The following is a 20,335-nucleotide window of genomic DNA, read 5'->3' as shown; positions in this document are numbered from 1 at the left end:
AAATTACCAATGTGATGTTGATTCTTAAATTTGCTTGATTTGGTTTAAAGGGATTTGAATCATACAATTTGAATGGACTTTAATGAAAAAGTATTTTTTTAATTTTACATAATAACATTGATGGTGTTGTTTTTTCAGTGTACCGAGTAGATGATATTCTGTAATGAATCTTTTACAGGCTCATTTATATCATTAACTTTTAAAATTCCAGTAATTCCTCAAAGGGAATTATCTGAACTCCTCTTTCGACTTAAGTGATATTGTGTCTGATGGATTCTAACCAGAGTTGTGTGCCCTTTATAGGTTGGCTTGAGCCGCTCCTTGATCGTATCGCTAAAGATAAAACCATTGTTGTTTGCCCCGTAATTGATGTCATTGAAGACGACTCATTCAAATATCAGTATGGCAATGCCAGGGCAACAAGTATCGGGGGTTTTGATTGGAACATGCAGTTTAATTGGCATGCTATCCCCGATTACGAGCGCAAACGCAGAGAGTACAAAGACTATCTCCCTGTCAGGTATTTGGCCACGCTGCACGATATGTCCATGGTGTCTGTGTTGTGTAGGCTTTGATGTTAGGCAGTTCCCTAATCAGAGACAATGTATAAATTGTTGCACTTCCATAAGTCTAAATGCTGCATGCATGACTGAATGTTTGGCCTGTAAATTTGAATGTCCTATTTTTAACTGCATGGGGATGAATATTTGCAATGTAAATATAGATGCAGTAATTGTTAATTATTAACAAGCATGATATATATTTCAAAGAGCTGTTTTGCAGGGGAAGCTCTCTTCCACTTAATTTTTTTTTAATGAAATTCTGACTAAAAAACCTTAAAAGCTTTGGAGACAAAAAATGGTCTCTGCTTATACATATATACATGTATATATATCTGTTATTTCAATTTTAAAAGACTTTAATCACTTTGGATTTTTTGCTTTTACTTTTATTAAGAAAAAAGAATTTCAGATGTTCCTTTTTATTGTATATGTATCGTATATATTTGATTCATTATGAATATTCATGATGTTATATCCTACACATTTTATTAAATTGATTTTGGACTCAATAGTGTTGAACAAATCAAAATATCTAGGAGTAGGAGTATTAAATTTTATTATTAAAGTCATGAAAATGAATACTCATGCACCCTCTCCTTAATAAATTTTTGATCTGCATCTTGATGTATTTTATGTAACAGTTAAAGCCTCTTAATAAAACCAGTAGTGTCCTTAACATTGAGTTCTGAAAGAAGTGCGACAATTTAAGGTTTAATCGAAATCTTCATACAACTGGCACTTTCATTTTTCCCAATTAAGACTTCATTATACTATTAACACTGAAATTCTAACGGATCTTTTCTCATTACATTGTATTTTGAACTCTTTTTCTATATCAGTTAAATCACACATTAACAAAATGTCTTCAATATATCATATTGCTTTGTAGTGCATAAAATATATCTTACGGAATCCTGAAATTGATTTCATGACATTAATAGTTTAAAAACATCTCATTTTAATCGTCACAACATCTAGTAAAACACAGCCAGTGGCCTCAAACACACAGAAAAAGGTTCATACAAAAAGAGGGACCAGAGTATGTTTCTTAGAGAAACACCTCCCCCTCCCCTTTTTGTTGCAGTACATGGATACTAAAGGATCCATTGATTAAGCCAACCTGCATGTATTTTGAAGCGTTTGAGCTTCCAGGAGATGACTAATCAACGTGTCAGGAAGTGAGGAACAGGGCTCATTAACCTTTCAAGTCCAAAAGAAATCAGGTTGATTATGTTCCCTGTTCTATTGGCAGGCTGGCTTGAACCCTTGCTGGGTCGTATTGCAGAGGACAAACGCCATGTGGTCGCACCAGTTATAGACAACATTAACGATGACACGCTACAGTTTGCCTGGTTTAGCCCTGATCAGATTCATGTGGGAAAGTTTGACTGGGATCTGACATTCAATTGGATGCCAATCCCATCCTATACGAAGGACAAAATGAAAACTAATGTTGACCCAGTTAGGTTGGTGTCAGATTCGTAGATTTGGGGGCACATGTGCCCCAGTTTCTTTGTTTAGGATTCACTTCTTCAACTTCCATCTGCCAGACAAACTTTCTATCATGCATATCTGCTACACTTGATGCCTAACTAAAACACGTTTTTTTTTCTCCTTCCAAAGCCGAATTTTGCCTAACCAGCTAGAAATCACTCGGGCAATGTTGTGCCAGTGAAATCTTGATTGCTGCCAGACTTACCATGTTATAGTTGGCTGTGTGTCTGTCTGTTGAGATTTTGCCTAGAATGTTTTTACCTGTAGAATCCCATGCTAGTTCTACTTAATTTCCTAAGTCTAAGATCCTGTTTTAATTTTGCTTAATGACTTTGAATCACATTCACTTGCCAGAGCTACAGTAATATTACATTCTAACTTACTATTTTGGTAGTTTTCATCACTGTAAGTTCACTGGATATTAATTAAGTGGGATATTCAATGAGATCATTGACAATATTACAAAAGGACAAATACAGAATCTGGACTAGACAAAATATTTCTGTTCAGCCAAACTGTTATTTGAGGACTGAATATCAGTATATGTGTATTTCAAATATTGCTTTATTTGAATATTTAAGGCAATTTAAAATTCAAATTCCTAGATCAAATCATTGATTATTTGTTTTTCTTTGATCAGATAAGGGTAGTACACAAATTCTTACAACTTGAAAACAAAGCCAAAAAATTATCTATATGGTTTAGACTGGCTTAGGCTATATGACATATTTTGTTACAAAATTAAAATATGGTACAGACTAATAAAAGGAAGTCGCCAATTTTCATACAGGCTGGCTAGAACCCCTTCTGGACCGCATTGCAGCCAACAAAAGAAATGTTGTTTGTCCTGATATTGACAGCATTTCTGCTGAAACATTACAATACTTCTCTGGTACCGCAACTTCTGTGGGGGGATTTGACTGGAATCTTATATTCAGATGGAAGAAAGTGAAATCCCACAATAATTACAGTGTCCGCAACAAAACCACTGCGCTTAGGTATTTTACAGATGGTCCATACAAGAGGGTTATATCATATTATTCTATATATACATGTATATCTTTGGTTCTCACTCTGGTCTCAAGAATACATATTGTAGAAACCTGCTAAGAGGGGATAAAATTATCAATATTTTGTCAGTCTACCCCCCATTAATATTTTCAAGTTATTCATCTTCAAGTTTTTAAGCATTATTTTTTTTATTTATCTCTACATAGATATGTCCATATCCTCTTTATATATGGTCATAAATATTTATTAGACTAAGAGATATGGCTTGTATTCCTATATATCACAAGTCCATTTCAAAAATGTTCCACATCTTGTAATCTACCACTGTCTTGATACAAAAATATAGTATACATGATATATATACTGCTTAACTGTTTTTACACTATCTATTATGCACCAAATTACTTTTTCCCTTTGATCAGCACTGGTATATGGATTATAATATTTGGAACATTCTGGTCTTGTTGTCCATTCATATTAGAATTTCAATGGGAGACTTTTTTTTTTATCTTGAGGGTTCTGTGGACAGTAAATTGATTGGGCCCCCCAAGTTTATCAATAAGTCATGTCACTGGACAGCTGTGCTTGTTGACTGTTTAGCATTGTCTTAGAGAAAACCCTTGCTATCAGAAAAATGATTATCGTGTCAGTGAAGAGGAAGTGGGGACTATCTGTATTAAAAATTGATTCCTTCAAGTACTTTGTTAATGAGGGTCTTACATATTAAATTTTCAACAGCTGATCAGTTTTTTCAGTTTTGTTCAGCGAGTTTTGTTTTAGCATTCTTGTCAGCTGTTTTATTTCTTTGGTTAACTTTCTCATTACCAGGCATCAGTGGAATGTGTATTCCATAAATTTGTGGAGAAGTAATGATCAGTTCAGTTGTCAGATAACTTGCTTTTAAAACTTCATAGAATACACTGGTCTACACCAAGCATTTAAGAATTTTTTCAGTTTTTTTAAAAAATATAATTGTCAAAAAAGAAGGTCTTTTTTGAAAGAGTATTTATTTCCAGTCACTGGACTCCAGCAAATCAAGACCAATTTTGTTAAATTATTGACTGTAATATTTCTTGTTTTTCGCTGAGTACAGGATGGCTTGAACCATTGCTCGCGAGGATTGGGGAAGGAAAGCACCATGTCGTCACGCCCGTCATAGAAACTATAAAGGATGACGATCTCACATTGAGAGGCACACCCGCTAAAAATATTTTTGTGGGCAAATTTAACTGGCAGCTGACATTTGATTGGATGCCTAGACCCACTAATTACGACCCTAACGATCGACTCTCTATCGTACAACCCGTTAGGTGGGTGGCTTTCTTCAACAAGTCAAATATTCACCTTCATTTGTAAGAGGGAATAGTGTATATAGATTTTTGTAGGCAATTTTCTCTACTCTTCAACAACATATGATTTAACAATTAATCACGAGTGTTTTTTGCTTACATCAATTATTCACAAAAAAATAAACACCGGTTGTTAGAGTAATCTGCAAAGTTTTCTTGTAGGCTTTTAACATGCAGCTATCAAGTGCTGTGCAGCTATAGTTAAATTTAACAATTATGTCACATATTTTTCTCAATATATCACACATTAATCAATCACATCAAACAATATTTTTTTTAATCATTCCTATACAATTTAAAGAAAATCTAACATTTCTTGTACAATTAAAAGGATGTCTAACAACTTGTAAACAGATTTGACCTTACCTCTCTCCTAGACTAGGCCTAATGAAGTAATCCGTCACATCAAACTTTACTTATTTAATCATTCATTAATATCTTTTTTACAATTTAAAGAAAATCTAACATTTCTTGTACAATTAAACGGACATCTAACAACTTGTATACAGATTTGACTGAACATCTAATGATTTCATTAACAAATAACTTGTTAAATACATATTCCAATTAATATATCCCTTTAGTTTTTTGGGTTTTATTGAGTACATTTGGAGGCGGGATCTGTGCACTCTCCTGAACAAGGTTATTTTTTCAAGAATTAACGAAACTTCAGATCACCATAGAAACTGCAGCTTGATTTTAATGGGGATAACATAACGTGGAAATGATCCTAACATAACACTGGGCAAATGTTTATGATTATTGATTTTGAGCATTAATTTACTTAGCGTCTAAACTTGTCAAATTTCATTACGGGAAGAATTACTCCCATAATTCTCTGCTGACATATCATCCACAATTCGAGAAATTTGCCCATAAACGTTGAATAGGAAAGTGTCCTGTTGAGTATTGGGGAACAAAATGTATTTTGGTTAGGAGACATTTATTGGATTAACACAGTGCTAATATCCTGTGCAATTTATGTTTCGCAAACTCCTCATTTGAATTAAACAAGCTAACTGAAAATTCATTTTCTTTGATATATCTTACAAAATTGCGATGATCTTTTCTTATGCTAAGTCTAGTAAGAAAGACTTCAGTCTGTAAACTTTTTGTAAACTTCTTCTTGTAAATATTACTTTACAATTGCTTTGTTAGTTTACACATTGTTAATAATGATAGTTTATACACATAATTAATATTCTGTAAATTTGCACAATTTTAAAGTAGACACATTTCTGTAAAAAGCCCTGTCACATCACATTTAATTCAGTTGCATTAGGTTTTCTGCAATAGCATGTTCTGCACTGTGATATTCTTTTAGACTTCTGCATGAAATGCTTATTCTAGTGTGTACTTGTGTTGGTAGTAGTATGCAGTGTCCTGCCTACTGTACATTTCTACTATGCCAGAGTGTATGCATCGCTATATACATGTACATTTAAACCTGAACTGTAACTCCTGAATCTGAGACTAACCTAGGGTCATAAAAAAAAAAACTAGAAAGAAGTCAAGGGCCGATTGGTACTGAAATTCAGTTGAGCTGTTAGTGAAATCAGATTTATAAATCTGGAGACATATTTCTACCTTGACATCTTTGTAGGTGTGACTTCATGTTGTTCAATACAGAAAATTCTACAAAATTGCATAGTGTCATATGCAATGATTTTTGGTGGTGAAATCATCAGAATTTTTTACTGTGGAATTCAACATACTGTCAATGCTATCAGTATCTTCTGAAGGAAATTCTAAAAATTTAATGATTTTATTTAATTCTTTGAAGAGACAGCCATTCCAGTGGGACTGACATGTAATATGGTGTGCTTTAATCAGAAATCTAATAAGTGTGGCATACAATGTACTCAGCATAGCTGAGAATTTTATGTTTCAAATTGATACCTTAACAGGGTGGCTGGAGCCCCTTCTTGACAGAATAGCAGATGATAAACGCCATGTTGTTTACCCACAAATGCCCAACATTAAAGATGACACCCTTGAGTTTAAGGCATTTTCTGCCAGAAATATTCAAGTAGGCAAATTTGACTGGCAACTGATATTCCGTTGGATGGATCTACCACAGTATATCAATAAAACCCGGAAATCCTTCATAAGCCCTACTTGGTGGGTTGGTTAGGAGTTATCCCCCTTATATTCCAATATAAGAGCTTTAAGATTGCTAGGAATAGTAATATCTTGCAGAGTGATTTCCCCTAGCTAAATTTAGCTCTCATCAGATATGACCAGCTAAATGAATCACTACATTTACTGTACAGAAGCTAAAAATTTGCTGAGCATGAATATATCATGCTGACACTACTAAAATCAAATGCAAGCTAGTGCACCTGCAAGTATATGATTTTTTTTTTCCAAAATTTAATTTAGATCTAGTTTCGGTCTTTCAGATGCTTTTAGCTGCAGACTAAGTCATAGCATTATATCTCTTTTCTAGATTAGCTACATGTAGCATGGGACCAGATGCTCCTACTACTGAAAATCTGTGTCTTACTGAACACTCTGTCACTATAATAAAAGGGGGAAAAAATTCCCTTTTTCCAGTTAATTGTTATCAATTCTAAAATAAATAATTCCAGCTTCTGTAATTATACTACATGCATTTTAAAATTGGGGAGGGGTATTAATCATATTGGGATGGTTCTTATTTTTTTTTGCTAGACAGCTATAGTGTTTCTTTCTTTCTTTGGAGTCCTGCAAATAATTAGAAATTGGTGTTGCTTGCAGCTTTAATATATGAATACAAGTACATGTATATATTTAGATTTAAATAATGGTGATTTTGCTTGTTTGATATTTCAGCGTTAAGAGGTTTAGAGGTTTTTACATGACTTTACATAGAAATAAAATATTTGAATTCTGTGTGTCTGATACTGAACATTGCTAAGTGCATGTGTTTTATTTTTGTTGGGGAGAGGGAAGGCATTAAATTTAATTCATATTTAGTGGTGAAAGAAAATTGTGACCACACAATGAACTTAGATAAGCATTATTTCATTTTCATTTCTTTTTTTTTTTTCTTTTTTATGGAGTAATTGGTTAATGTGTTGAAAAGTGAATAATGAATAATATTGTTATGAAGTAATTTATTCCTTGAACAGCATGTAAATGTATAAAGTGTCTTGTGAACATACATAATTTGTTAACTTCTCGTTGAGAAGATTACTTTTTAAATGCTGTGGGTTTTTTTTATAACCACAAAAAGTCTTTTTTTTTTTCATTTCAAATCTATCCTAGTGCCAATGAATTGTGTAAAACAATGGGTTCTTGTTAATAGAAATGCCCACACGAGATGCTAATTTTTATTGTTTTTAACTCAGACTTGGATCTCTACTGTTGGTGAATTTGGCAGGTTTCTAGGATGTAGATGTTTTTTTTTCTGTAATTATAGAGTTTTTGCTTGTCTGTGCTGTCTCTATAGACTATCTGTTGAATAACAGAAAATGGAGTTAGATTGAAGGAGGCTTCCCTAAATCAATGATACCAGTAGATAATTTTTTATATTGAGATGTTCTGATCTTATAGACTTGCTGAAAGATCTTTTTCTCTGTGGTGAAGAAATAGAAAATTCAATTTTGTATGGGTTTACTAGTATTTGTTGTGGCAGTTTTTAGTATTTGATGTATGGTCAAAATGTTACAATGTACTACAGAGTCAGAATTTCCTTTTTTTTTTTTAGCTCACCTGAGCTGAAAGCTCAAGTGAGCTTTTCTGATCACATTTTGTCCGTAGTCTGTCTGTCCGTCCGTCCGTCTGTAAACTTTTCACATTTTCGACTTCTTCTCCAGAACCACAGGGCAAATTTCAACCAAACTTGCCACAAAGCATCCTTGGTTGAAGGGGTTCAAGTTTGTTCAAGTGAAGGGCCATGCCCTCTTCCAAGGGGAGATAATTAAGAAGAAGTGAAAATTTGGTGTCTTCTTTTAAAAATCTTCTTCTCAAGAACCATTGGGCCAGAAAAGTTGAAACTTATGGGAAACTTTCAGTACATAGTGTAGATTCAAGTTTGTCCAAATCATGACCCCCGGGGGTAGGGTGGGGCCACAATGAGGGATCAAAGTTTTACATAGGAATACATAGGAAAATTCTTTAAAAATCTTCTTCTCAAGAACAACAAAGCCACAAGTAGTCATATTGATATGAAATCATCCTCAGGTAGTGTAGATTCAAGTTTGTTCAAATCATGACCCCAGGGGGTAGGGTGGGGCCACAATGAAGGATCAAAGTTTTACATAGGAATACAAAGGAAAATTCTTTAAAAATCTTCTTCTCAAGAACAACAAAGCCACAAGTAGTCATATTGATATGAAATCATCCTCAGATAGTGTAGATTCAAGTTTGTTCAAATCATGACCCTTGGGGGTAGGGTGGGGCCACAATGAAGAATCAAAGTTTTACATAGGAATACGTAGGAAAATTCTTTAAAAATCTTCTTCTCAAGAACAACAAAGCCACAATTAGTCATATTGATATGGAATCATCCTCAGGTAATGTAGATTCAAGTTTGTTCAAATCATGAACCCAGGGGGTAGGGTGGGGCCACAGTGGGGGATCAAAGTTTAACATAGGAATATATAGGAAAATTCTTTAAAAATCTTCTTCTCAAGAACAACAAAGCCACAAATAGTCATATTGATATGGAATCATCCTCAGGTAATGTAGATTCAAGTTTGTTCAAATCATGACCCCAGGGGGTAGGGTGGGGCCACAGTGGGGGATCAAAGTTTAACATAGGAATATATAGGAAAATTCTTCAGAAATCTTCTTCTCAAGAACAACAAAGCCACAATTAGTCATATTGATATGGAATCATCCTTAGGTAGTGTAGATTCAAGTTTGTCGAAATCAAGACCCCCTGGGGTAGGGTGGGTCCACAATGGGGGATCAAAGTTTTACATAGGAATATATAGAAAAAATCTTTTAAAATCTTTCAAGAACAGGAAAGCCATGATTAGTCATTTTGATATTAAAGCATCCCCAAGTATTGTAGATTCAAGTTTGTTCAAGGCATCCTGCAGTAGTAGGGTGGGGACATTATCGGGGAAAAGAATTTATATAAGAAATATCTTTAAAAATCTTCTTCTCAAGAACAACAAAGCCATAATTAGTCATATTGATATGGAAGCATCCTTAGGTAGTGTAGATTCAAGTTTGTTCAAATCATGAACCCTCCCCCCCCCCCTACCCCCCAGGGTAGGATGGCAGACATCTTTAAAATTCCGTTTCAAGAACAGAAAAACCATGATTAGTTATATGAATATAGAAGCATCCATCAGAAAGTTTAGATTCAATTTCATTCAAAACATGGCAATTGGGGTTAGGTTATGCCTAGAACAGTTGATCAAAGCTTTACATATGAATATATAGAAGAAGAAATCTGCTGACAAAGAACAGCAGGGCCATATTGACTCAGGTGAGCGTTGTGGCCCATGGGCCTCTTGTTTTTTTTTTTTTGTTTTTTTTTTGTTTTTTTTTTGCTCAAATTTTTAAAAAAAGGTGAATTCATGTTGTTTATTTTAGCAATTAGAATTTAATACCCAATTAGAAAATCAATTAGAAACTGAAAGGCGTTGAGATATAAAACATTTAATTTGTTCATTAAATTTGTAAGGCCTTGAATCGATCATCTTTGAATGCATGAATGGAGTTAATAAGATAGAAGATGTTGATCCTCTCTACAGTGTATGTTTATACATTTAAGAGAATAAAGTCATTGTTATTGATCCTGGAGAGGATGGATCTTGAACTTTTATGTTTATCAATAATAAAATTTTGCTTGTAAAACAGTAAGAGAATGTTGGAGGGTATGGCCTTTTGTTTGACTCCATGAAAGTTTTATCATAAATGGGTGCCATTTTTGGATAAATTGACCTAAACTGGGTGGTTCTTATTGGTTTGCTGGATATCTCTTCAAGGATGACATATCATTGGTTTTATAATGTATAGTATATATATAATGTATATATCAACTTATCAGGGTGTCATGTAAAATCTTTAATTCACCTACTTAATGATACAACACACTTTTACTCCTATATACAAAAGCATTTTCGGGAGGGGATTAACATCAGTATATCTGACTGCTTGAAGTACTGTCTCTCTCTATATACTGGTATTTGGTCAGCCCTTACATGAAATTCATGAAATAAAGAGAGTTTTGTTCATTCCAAGACCTGTTAAGGATGACATTCTTGCTTCATTTAAAGGTTGCCAAAGACAGAAGACTGTGATATGACCCCCATCCCAAGGTCAAGGTCATTGCCTGTCACCATTGTATAGTTAAACTCTTGTCTGGCTTATAATTGTTAACAGAATACAAATTCAAATTGCTCACATTTTTCACTAAAATTACTTGTGAGCAGAAGATGTGTCATGAATTATGTCAACTTGTTATATTCAGTGATATTTCTTCAATGTTACTAAAAATGTATTCTTCATAAAACACTATCTTAATTCAAACAATGTATTGAAATCTGCCCTGCAATGAGAATGCCCACTGTGGGCCCAGATATGTTCTCCATGGGCCCTGTTTCAATTTTGTCCACCATGGACTGCTATGAGTTTGCTCACTATATGACCTAGCTGTTATTATAGCTTTTTCATTGTGAAATAATTGTCGAAACAGTTGTGATTTTCAACTCAGGAATACAACAAGTGATGCAAAGTTCTGTCAGATCTGCATGCTTCATACGGATGCTTTTCATGTTCTGCTATGTAATCTTCTAGCTTAAATTAGTCTCACCCTGAACTGTAGAATTGCATGCATAACTCTAATAGTATAACCTAGCTCTAGTTCTGTCCTCACTTTCTAGCTTGCTAGAGATGCTGAGATTTTACATATAGACCAATTGATTAATGAAATTTAATGCAAAGATTTTATATGTCTTTAAGTTATTTTCAAGTATGAACTAAATTTTAAAAAATTCTTATTTCTGGTAAATTCATTGGTTTCATTTGAAAACTAATCAGAATTTAAGTAATTACATTTTAACATTCATTGTTCAAAATTTAATTTTGATCTTGAGTTTTATGAACACAATGCAGTGCTTCAAGTATTGCCTATTTTGTTGTGATATTATCTGGTTGTATCGTTTTTCACCTTTGACCTCCTACTTTTAAAGGTCACCTACAATGGCAGGAGGACTTTTTTCCATCAGTAGAGAGTATTTCACAGAGATTGGAACCTATGATCCTGGAATGGATATCTGGGGAGGTGAAAATCTGGAACTCTCATTTAGGGTAAGCCAAATAATCCTGGTCATGGCACCAAAACTCACTTAGAGATATATTTGCGTGATAAATATATATGGAGAGAAGAACACAGAGTTATTTGTATAAAATTTTATTTTGTATGAGTAATTTTTAAAAGCAATTATCAGAGACATTATTAGTAATCACTTGAAATCTAGACAAATTTGATTAAAATACTAGAGGTTTATAGAAAAATATAGATTATTATCTTTTGTTTCTATACATAGGTTTGGATGTGTGGAGGAACATTAGAGATCATCCCATGTTCCCATGTTGGTCACATCTTCAGAAAGAGAAGTCCCTACAAATGGAGGACCGGCGTGAATGTCGTCAAGAAAAACTCAATCCGATTGGCTGAAGTGTGGATGGATGATTACAAGAATTACTACTATGAGAGATTTAATTATGATCTGGTATGACATTGTCACAAAAAGTTATTTGTTTTAATTCAATTAAATCTATTAAGGTTTTTTTTTGGTAATTTTCAGTCAATTTTAAAAAACAAAAAAAAAAATTTCAACTTTATACGCAATGTTGGTAGAGTTCAAAAATAAAGTTTTCACAAAGGTCTTAATTGGCATTTTAGCATATTAGGATAAAAAAATTCATTGTTTATTTTGCCTTTCACAGGGAGATTATGGGGATGTCTCAGAAAGGAAAAAACTTCGTGAGCACTTACAATGCAAAAGCTTTGATTGGTTTGTTAAAAATATATATCCTGACCTATTTGTACCAGGAGAAGCCTTAGCATCTGGAGAGGTAAATGAACATTTATGTGTTTCCAGAAATAATATTTGAAAATGCAGTAAGAGTGAAAGAGATGATTTGTTTCGTTGGTGTAAAATTGAGGCAACAATATGATGTAAAATTGTATTCTTTATAGAGATTGCATGGTTTAATGCAGAATGAATAATAATTTTGCAGGTACGCAGCAAGGCCAAACCAATGTGTATAGACAGTGCCGTGGATAACCACAATTACCACAAGCCTGTCAATATGTGGCCATGTCATAACCAAGGAGGAAACCAGGTAAATATCGACAGTGAATCAGTTTTTATTGTAAATTTGTATATAAAGCCACATAAAAGAAATGCTAATTTGATTCGTGTTTTATTCAGTATATATTATATTCAATGCATTGAATGGGATTGGAACACTGGCTCATTGCCAAGTTTAAATTTGATTTACAAAAGTAAAACTCGTATCAGTAGATTATAAAAAGTTAAAAAATAAAGTGCTCAACAGTTCTTAAAAATGAAGTGCTAAACAGTTCCGCTATTAATTGTAGTACTGGATGCTGAGTAAGAATGGTGAGATCCGTCGAGATGATGGATGTCTGGATTACTCTGGAGGAGAGAATGTCATTGTGTATCCATGCCACAGCCAAAAAGGCAACCAGGAGTGGCAATATAGAGAGGTCAGACATTTATCAAGATTCCTTATTTTGAGAATCTCAAATGATAATAAAAGATAACTTTTTGACTGACATTGTTTCGTGAATCTGTTCACTGTATATGTGTCCTGTTTATCAGTAAATACTATGTTGACTTTGTTCATGTTGAGACTGGTTTAAAACATTTTCAGCTTTGTCGTACTGCTTCAAACAATGTCTTATTTAAAATCTTGTTTAGTTATGAGTGAACTTTTTTGCATAACATTGTCTGACAATTCAGGGAGAGGACTTAAATAGGCATTTTTTGCCTGCTGTCCAATTCCTTTCCATTTGGAATTGGAAATAAATACAGTGTATTGTTTCAATTAAGTTGAAAAAAATATTAAGTTGTTGTATGAATAAGCATAGTAGAAGTTAGAATTAATTTACCCATAATTCCACATTACAGGATAATTCTATATACCATGCCAACACCCAGAAGTGTATGGAGGTCAGCGTAGATGGTCAGAAACTGACAATGAAGACGTGTACCGGAATTGATCGGCAGATCTGGCTGTGGAAAAGAAAGTCCCCTAGTGGAATAGTCAGAAACTAGGGGCAGACAACTTTGGTGTCTGCAGGGCACACAACTACCGATTGGAGAGTTATTATTAGTTACCCACCTTACTAAAGGAAGAGAACTGTCAAATATAATGACAAGGGGGAGTTAACTTTGCATCATACTGCTTAAATTCATGTGTGATAAACTAAATGTTAAAAAAAGTATTTTTCTATGCAATGCAGACATTATTTTTTTATGTAGAGGAGACAATGTCGCTTTGTTAGATCTGTGATTTTTTTCTTTTATTGAATGGAGAACACTGAAATATGATGACATTGCAGATGTTATTGCATTGTGGGTAACAATATGTTGTAAGCCATGTCATTTTAAATGACTGTATGGTTGTAATTTGTGTTCCAAGATAAAAAAAAAAATGCTAAAAAGAATGTTTATTTACAAAGGTGTAAAACAGGTATTGTAATCGCATTTATACAAGATAAGCCAGGCTTAATTATATATCATAATAATGTACTTAAAGTTTATATCTGAGTCCTCTACTCTGTTTTTTTTTTATAATAAAATCATGGCAAATATGAATTCACACAGAATGTTACATTTCTAGATAAAATCATTTTTTACAATATTGAATATTATATGTGACTAAAAGTTGATAATGCATGTTTGTTGTCACAAATATGTGGTACAAGATTTGTCTTTTGACATTTAGTCAAGTTCTTTGACAGGTTCTTCCTAGGTCATTTTGTAGTTTTCCAAATTTTGAGAATTGTTTGGTTTAGTCTTAATTGCAAAATTAAACTGGTGAATGTTCCTATTTCCAGTTTTATATTCAGTTAATTAATTGGAACTGTTATAATTTAAATTAAGACTCAGTCATTTAAAAATGATGCTTTTAAATGTTACTTATAAATGAGGCACATGTAATAATATTTAACTACAAGTTATGTTTCAAATACAAAATTCAGCTTTATTGTAATGAAAGTCAATGGAAAGACATTGGTGCTAAATTTTAAATGTTGTTAACTTTTGCAATTTGCCATGTACATGTATATGTATTTCAAAACATTCCTGTAGATGTATTGTTGCTCAGATTTTTGCATACACAGTAAGCTTCAGATATTTAGCATGTTTTCTTTATAGGATGATATGATGTCATTTTTTACATTGTTTTCATCAAAGCCCATGATTGCAAAACCAATACTATCTGGGTTAGTGTACAGAAATATTTGCCAAATGATTTTGACCATTGTTCTGTAGATGTGAAAATTTTCATATGTTATTCATTGGCCAAATCGACGTAGTAGGCTTACAGTGTTTTTCTCACTCCAGAATTCTTGCAGGTTTCAGTATATTGATATGATTTATAATAATAGATGGTTTACATACAAAGCAAAATGTTCCACCTAACTTGGTATGTAGTTACCGTAAGTAAGCCCCATTTGTAAATTTTCACGTTTACGGTATCTGTTTATCCTTTATTGTGAGACTTTGTTTTACATTCACCAAATATCTGTGTATTTCAGTATTTTCATTTTATCCTATGCATACCGGTAATTTCAAGGGACACAACTTATGTTTTACACAACTTATGTTTGATATATTATAAAAGTTTTTTTTTTCAATCCTACAAATTTAAATGTCAGGAGAAATTTCTTTTTGGACACATTCATTTTACAGATTTCTTTTTTTAATCACACATATTATGGTCCTCAAGATAATGTTGAAGTTTCATATAAATAATTAAACTTCACCAATTCTGATCCTTCATATAAAAAAATCATAACAGATTGGTCATCAATTCTTTTCTTCAACTCAAACTGACCAGTGCAGTATTATGAGTTATTACAATTCTATACTCTAACATACAAAAATGTCTCCCTCCTATTAAAAAGCATTCCATGTCAAACTTTTTACTTAAGTTCTGTGTTCTATACTTGTTGGTCTTTGTGCTTTGATGTATCATGCTGTTATTTTATGAACATTTTATAAGTATAATTTGTTGCATATAAATATATATATATGTATGTATATTTGAATATTTTCTCTTTAATCAGTGACAATGAAATCCATTATGTTGAATTATTATGAGACACATTGTTCTCAAGTGGGGTGAATGTCTAAAATGTTTCTATACTAGTTATAATCATGTCATATTTTTCATTAGACAGTTCTTAATCCTTATGCCTGTAGAGCATTGTGATTAGTAAAGAATGAGGTCAAATTTCCTCTTTGTATGGCCTACCTGCTCTCTGGGTGAGCAGTCGGTGTCACAGTCAATTTTAGTCTTGAAAGTTTCATATTTAATAAGTCTGTTAAGCCATTGTTTTTTTCAATATCAACTTCTACTGGATTTTCTTTACATTGTTCTTATATTGGTTTATTCTACAATATAAACTATAATCTATAATCAACTTTATAACAACACTGAGTATTTTTCTTACTTACACTTTGTATTAATGGTTTTAAAAGTTTTTTGGGGTCATATTTAACTATGACTTTAGTGGGGCAGTATTTTGAATCTTCATATAACTTTTTATTCAATTATGCATGAAGATGGCATACAATTTTTTTTCTTCAAACTTTTATATATATTTGAGGCTTTTTTTTGCATAATTATACTGGACAATTAACTGCTGTAATTGGTTTAGTTATAATTAAAAGGTTTGCTTTATTTTGTTTAAATGTACCACTTTACATTTTGTAGAAAAAGTATTAATTTATCAATCTAACTCTGACAAGTGGAATATTACATTGTTCCTCTAATACAGAATTATAGCCACTGTGCAGTGTAAATTCCAATACTTTAAGGCTGTGAAGAGTTTCATTCATTTCAGATTCTGTTTCACATTTGGTATAAAATAAAATGGTGGTGTATGAATAGAAGTGAGGGCTGGTCACCAGCTAAGTGTGCCTTAATAAACAAACAAAACTTAACAACTTTTGTGTTTTTTGTCATATACATGTATATGTGTAAGAATTGAGAAATTGTTCATGCATAAAGATATGTCACTAACTTTGAATACAATGGAACTTTGAGAGGGAAAGGATATGCTGAAGAAGAGCAGGGCCAAGGTGATTCATGTGGGGAGAGATATGGTCAACAGGCCTTCTGTTAAATTGTATATATATGACTGTATATCCCTTTGATGAGGTCGATCCATAGATATATCGACTTAACAGAAAAGCATATCAACTGTGCACTAATTGTGAAGTCGATATGCTTTCCTGTGAAGTTGATATACCTATGGATTGACTGAATCAAAGGGCTACATTTGTTATATTATTTTCTATGGAACAGAAAAGAAACAAACAAATTCATTATTAGATTTTGCAAGTTTTACAAACCTCTCACTAGTAAACACATCTTAGACTTTGGGTTTTCTTTAAGTTATTTTTATTAACTAAGTCATTATTGTAAAATATAACTTTGCATGTGACATCAAGAAAACCAATCGGATTTATTGAAAATGAAACAAACTTTGTATTTTAAATTTTGTCCATATTATTGGTTCCACTGTGTGTGTGTGTGTGTGTGTGTGAATATATATATATATATATATATATATATATATATATATATATATATATATATATATATATATATATATATATATATATATATATATACACACAGTGGAACATTGTTGGTCAGGACACCAATGATATGGACAAAATTTATAATACACCAATGATATGGACAAAACTTATAATACAAAGTGTGTTACATTAATCCAGACACTTCATTAATCTGTACAATTTTCTAAGGAACACAAATGTCAGGATTAGAGTGGAACAACTGAAAACCCAAAATTTAGATCCCATAATCTGGCCAAACCACGTGGGTCATGATTTTAAGAACTTGAATCTTGATTTTTGATTCTTTGAGGATGTATGACCATTGTTATGACTAATCATGGCCATCCTGAAGATTTTTTGTCTCCCAAGACGAAGGTACGGTTTTGGCTTTATTGTGCCCTAAAAATTTATTGTTTTCAAAAACTTTTGAAACTGGCTTAAATATTAGTAGAGTATATGACTGTGATAAATCAGGAAAGCATATGGAATGAAGGAGTACCATTCTGGAAATATGACGTCTTAATTTGATGCATTTCTCTATTTTAAACATAAAAGCCTCAAAATGACCCATTTCATGGATTATTTTTTTTATTAAGAAAATAGTGCCCACAGCCGTCGCCCACTTTAATTTTCGGATATGTTGTGTAAAATTCTTTGAAAAATCGCATATCTCAAAATCTTTGTGGGCAATGTCTGTGGACAATATTATCTAAAAGAATATTCCATTGAAAATTGGTGTCTTCTGCAAATTTTATAGAAAATACGAAAAAATGCACATGTTTATGACGTCACAAATAGCATTTAAAAGGTCGTGTGAGAAAAATGATTTGTATGATCTTTCTGCATGGAATTTCAATAATTCAGAAAGCATGAGTTTTAATTTTTTACATCACTTTCAGTGAAAGTGGGGTATATTTATTTCAGCCAGTCTGTTCATCCTTCCCTGTGTCTGTCATTCTGTCTATGTGTAACACTTTCATTTCCAGACAATATCTCAAAAGCCCTGTTACAACGCAAAATGTAATAACAATGCAAAATGTAATAAACTGAGATTATTTCATTTTGCGTTATTACATTTTGCGTCGAGATCAAGCAAAATGTTATAATCCAAAAATCATATTATTACATTTTGCGTCATTACCTTTTTGCGTTGATCTCGACGCAAAATGTAATAACGCAAAATGTTTTAATCCTAAAAAGTATGTTTTTACATTTTCTGTTATTACATTCTGCATTGATATCGACGCAAAATGTAATAATCCAAAATGCAATAATCCCAGTTTATTACATTTTGCGTTGTTTTTATATTTCGCGTTGTAACAAAGCCTTTTGAGCTTTTGCAATGAAATTTTATTTATCTGAATTCTTTATGAATTAAAGAAGACCCCTATTGATTTTGAGGTCAAAAGGTCAATGTCAGAAAATCATTACATTCTGTTTGTATTTAACACTTTCATTTCCGGACAATATCTGAAAGAGCCTTTGAGCTTTTGTAATTAATTTTTTTATCACAACTTCTCATGGGTGAAAGAAGATCCCTAATGAATTTGAGGTGCAAAGGTCAAGGTCAGAAATTCATACATTGCAAATAACAGTTTCCAGGTGATACTTAATTTTCTTTGATCTTTTCTTGATGGAATTAATATCACAAGTCCCTTTGGCCGAAAGGATCCCTTTGGATTAGTTCCAAAGGTTAGGGTCAGAAATTCATACATTCTGTCTCTGTGTATCACTTTCAATTCCAGTCAATATCTTGAAAAAGCCTTTGCACTTTTGTAATGAAAATTTATATCACAATGTCAAGGTAATGAATTCATACACTGCAAATAACAATTTCAAGATGATAACTTGAGTTTTCTTTCAGCTTTTCTCGATGAAATTTAGCATCACAATTCCCTATGACCTTAAAAAGACCCCTTTTGAGGTCAAAAGATCAAGGTCAGAAATTCAAATATTGCATAAAATGGTTTCCTGTTGATAACTTGAAAGTTCTTTTTGAGCCTTTTCAATGAAGTTATATATAATAACTCCTATTGACTTAAAAAAACCCCTTTTGATTTTAGGTCAAAAGGTCAAAATCAGAAATTCATACAATGTAAATCAAAGTACTGAAGGTACTGATGGGAGTTGATTTTAAGAACGATATTTCAAATAAAATTTTATGTTTTTAATCTTGTTTACAACTTTTAAATTATGTACAACATTGCTTCTTAATTTGTTATGCGAGTATCAAAAGACTAAAAAAATGTCACGATTCTACGGAGTCAAAAAGGTAGGGCTTGTTTTGATTTGACCATAACTTTTGAATGATATGCAAAAACGTGTAAGACTTCTTCATTGCTCAAAATTTTTCAGTAATTTAACGTATTTTCCTTACCAAAAATTTGTTTAAAAGTGCCAGAGCGACTTTTTTTTCGTCAGAATGTGATTCAAGTTGTTGATTCCGCTCCTATATATATATATATATATATATATATATATATATATATATATATATATATATATATATATATATATATATATATATATATATATATATATATATATATATATAATCTTTGAATAAATGATTTTTAAGTGAATTTACATATAGAGAAGTGGTGTACGTTTTGCTAATTTACATAGGCGCCATATTGTTTTCAATATGGCAAATTTTTGTTCAATGCATTATAAAAGAAAAAAAAGCATAGATTAAAAAATATCAATTCGGAATAAATTTCCTCATTTGATTCTATCTTTTATTTTGTCCTGTATCGGAATGCAATCTTTCGTTTACAAAATGACGAAAAGTTGAAAGTTTCTTTCGAGTTTGAAAACTAAAGCGAAGCTGCATTACAATGATATTCATGTAGGAAAAATGTGATGAAAGAGCTTACAAGGTCTTTATCAAGCAAATTTATAAATATTTGTCATTTTCCGATTTCATCCTCATCTTGCGTGAAGTTATCAAACTTGCAATTTCAGTTTCTAAGATACATGTAATCAGATGTTGTTGTTTTTTTTTAACTGAAGATCTCGTTTTAGACAGAATCAGAAAAACTGAACAACACTCCCAGTGGGGAAATTGCAGGTTTTTTTGTTATTTTTTTTTTTTACCTGAGAAAATATTGAACTTCATTATTGTCAT

At 32.3% G+C, this 20,335-nt stretch overlaps 1 protein-coding gene across 4 annotated transcripts in view; it reads left to right on the top strand.

Annotated features, from left to right (window-relative positions):
* Window positions 1–16,569, top strand: part of LOC133188499 (polypeptide N-acetylgalactosaminyltransferase 5-like) — a 40,920-nt gene extending 24,351 nt beyond the window's left edge. For 3 of the 4 annotated variants that reach the window (XM_061323952.1, XM_061323955.1, XM_061323953.1), the window contains 7 exons: window positions 304–520; window positions 11,551–11,668; window positions 11,908–12,093; window positions 12,311–12,439; window positions 12,605–12,709; window positions 12,969–13,097; window positions 13,522–16,569. In XM_061323952.1, the coding sequence (XP_061179936.1) occupies window positions 304–520; window positions 11,551–11,668; window positions 11,908–12,093; window positions 12,311–12,439; window positions 12,605–12,709; window positions 12,969–13,097; window positions 13,522–13,668 (1,031 nt within the window). In that variant the 3' untranslated portion in view covers window positions 13,669–16,569. Of the gene's footprint in view, window positions 1–303; window positions 521–1,815; window positions 2,030–11,550; window positions 11,669–11,907; window positions 12,094–12,310; window positions 12,440–12,604; window positions 12,710–12,968; window positions 13,098–13,521 lie in introns of all 4 variants that reach the window. The other variant, XM_061323956.1, reaches the window with a different exon arrangement.
* The last annotated feature ends 3,766 nt before the right edge of the window (window positions 16,570–20,335 follow it).

Source organism: Saccostrea echinata, unplaced genomic scaffold (assembly GCF_033153115.1).
Source record: "Saccostrea echinata isolate AGI-Se365-2 ecotype Australia unplaced genomic scaffold, CSIRO_AGI_Sech_v1 ptg000016l, whole genome shotgun sequence".
NCBI classification, from domain to species: Eukaryota; Metazoa; Mollusca; class Bivalvia; order Ostreida; family Ostreidae; genus Saccostrea; species Saccostrea echinata.
The sequence above is the reverse complement of the archived record's forward strand: the minus strand, read 5'-3'. Positions and strand labels throughout refer to the sequence as shown.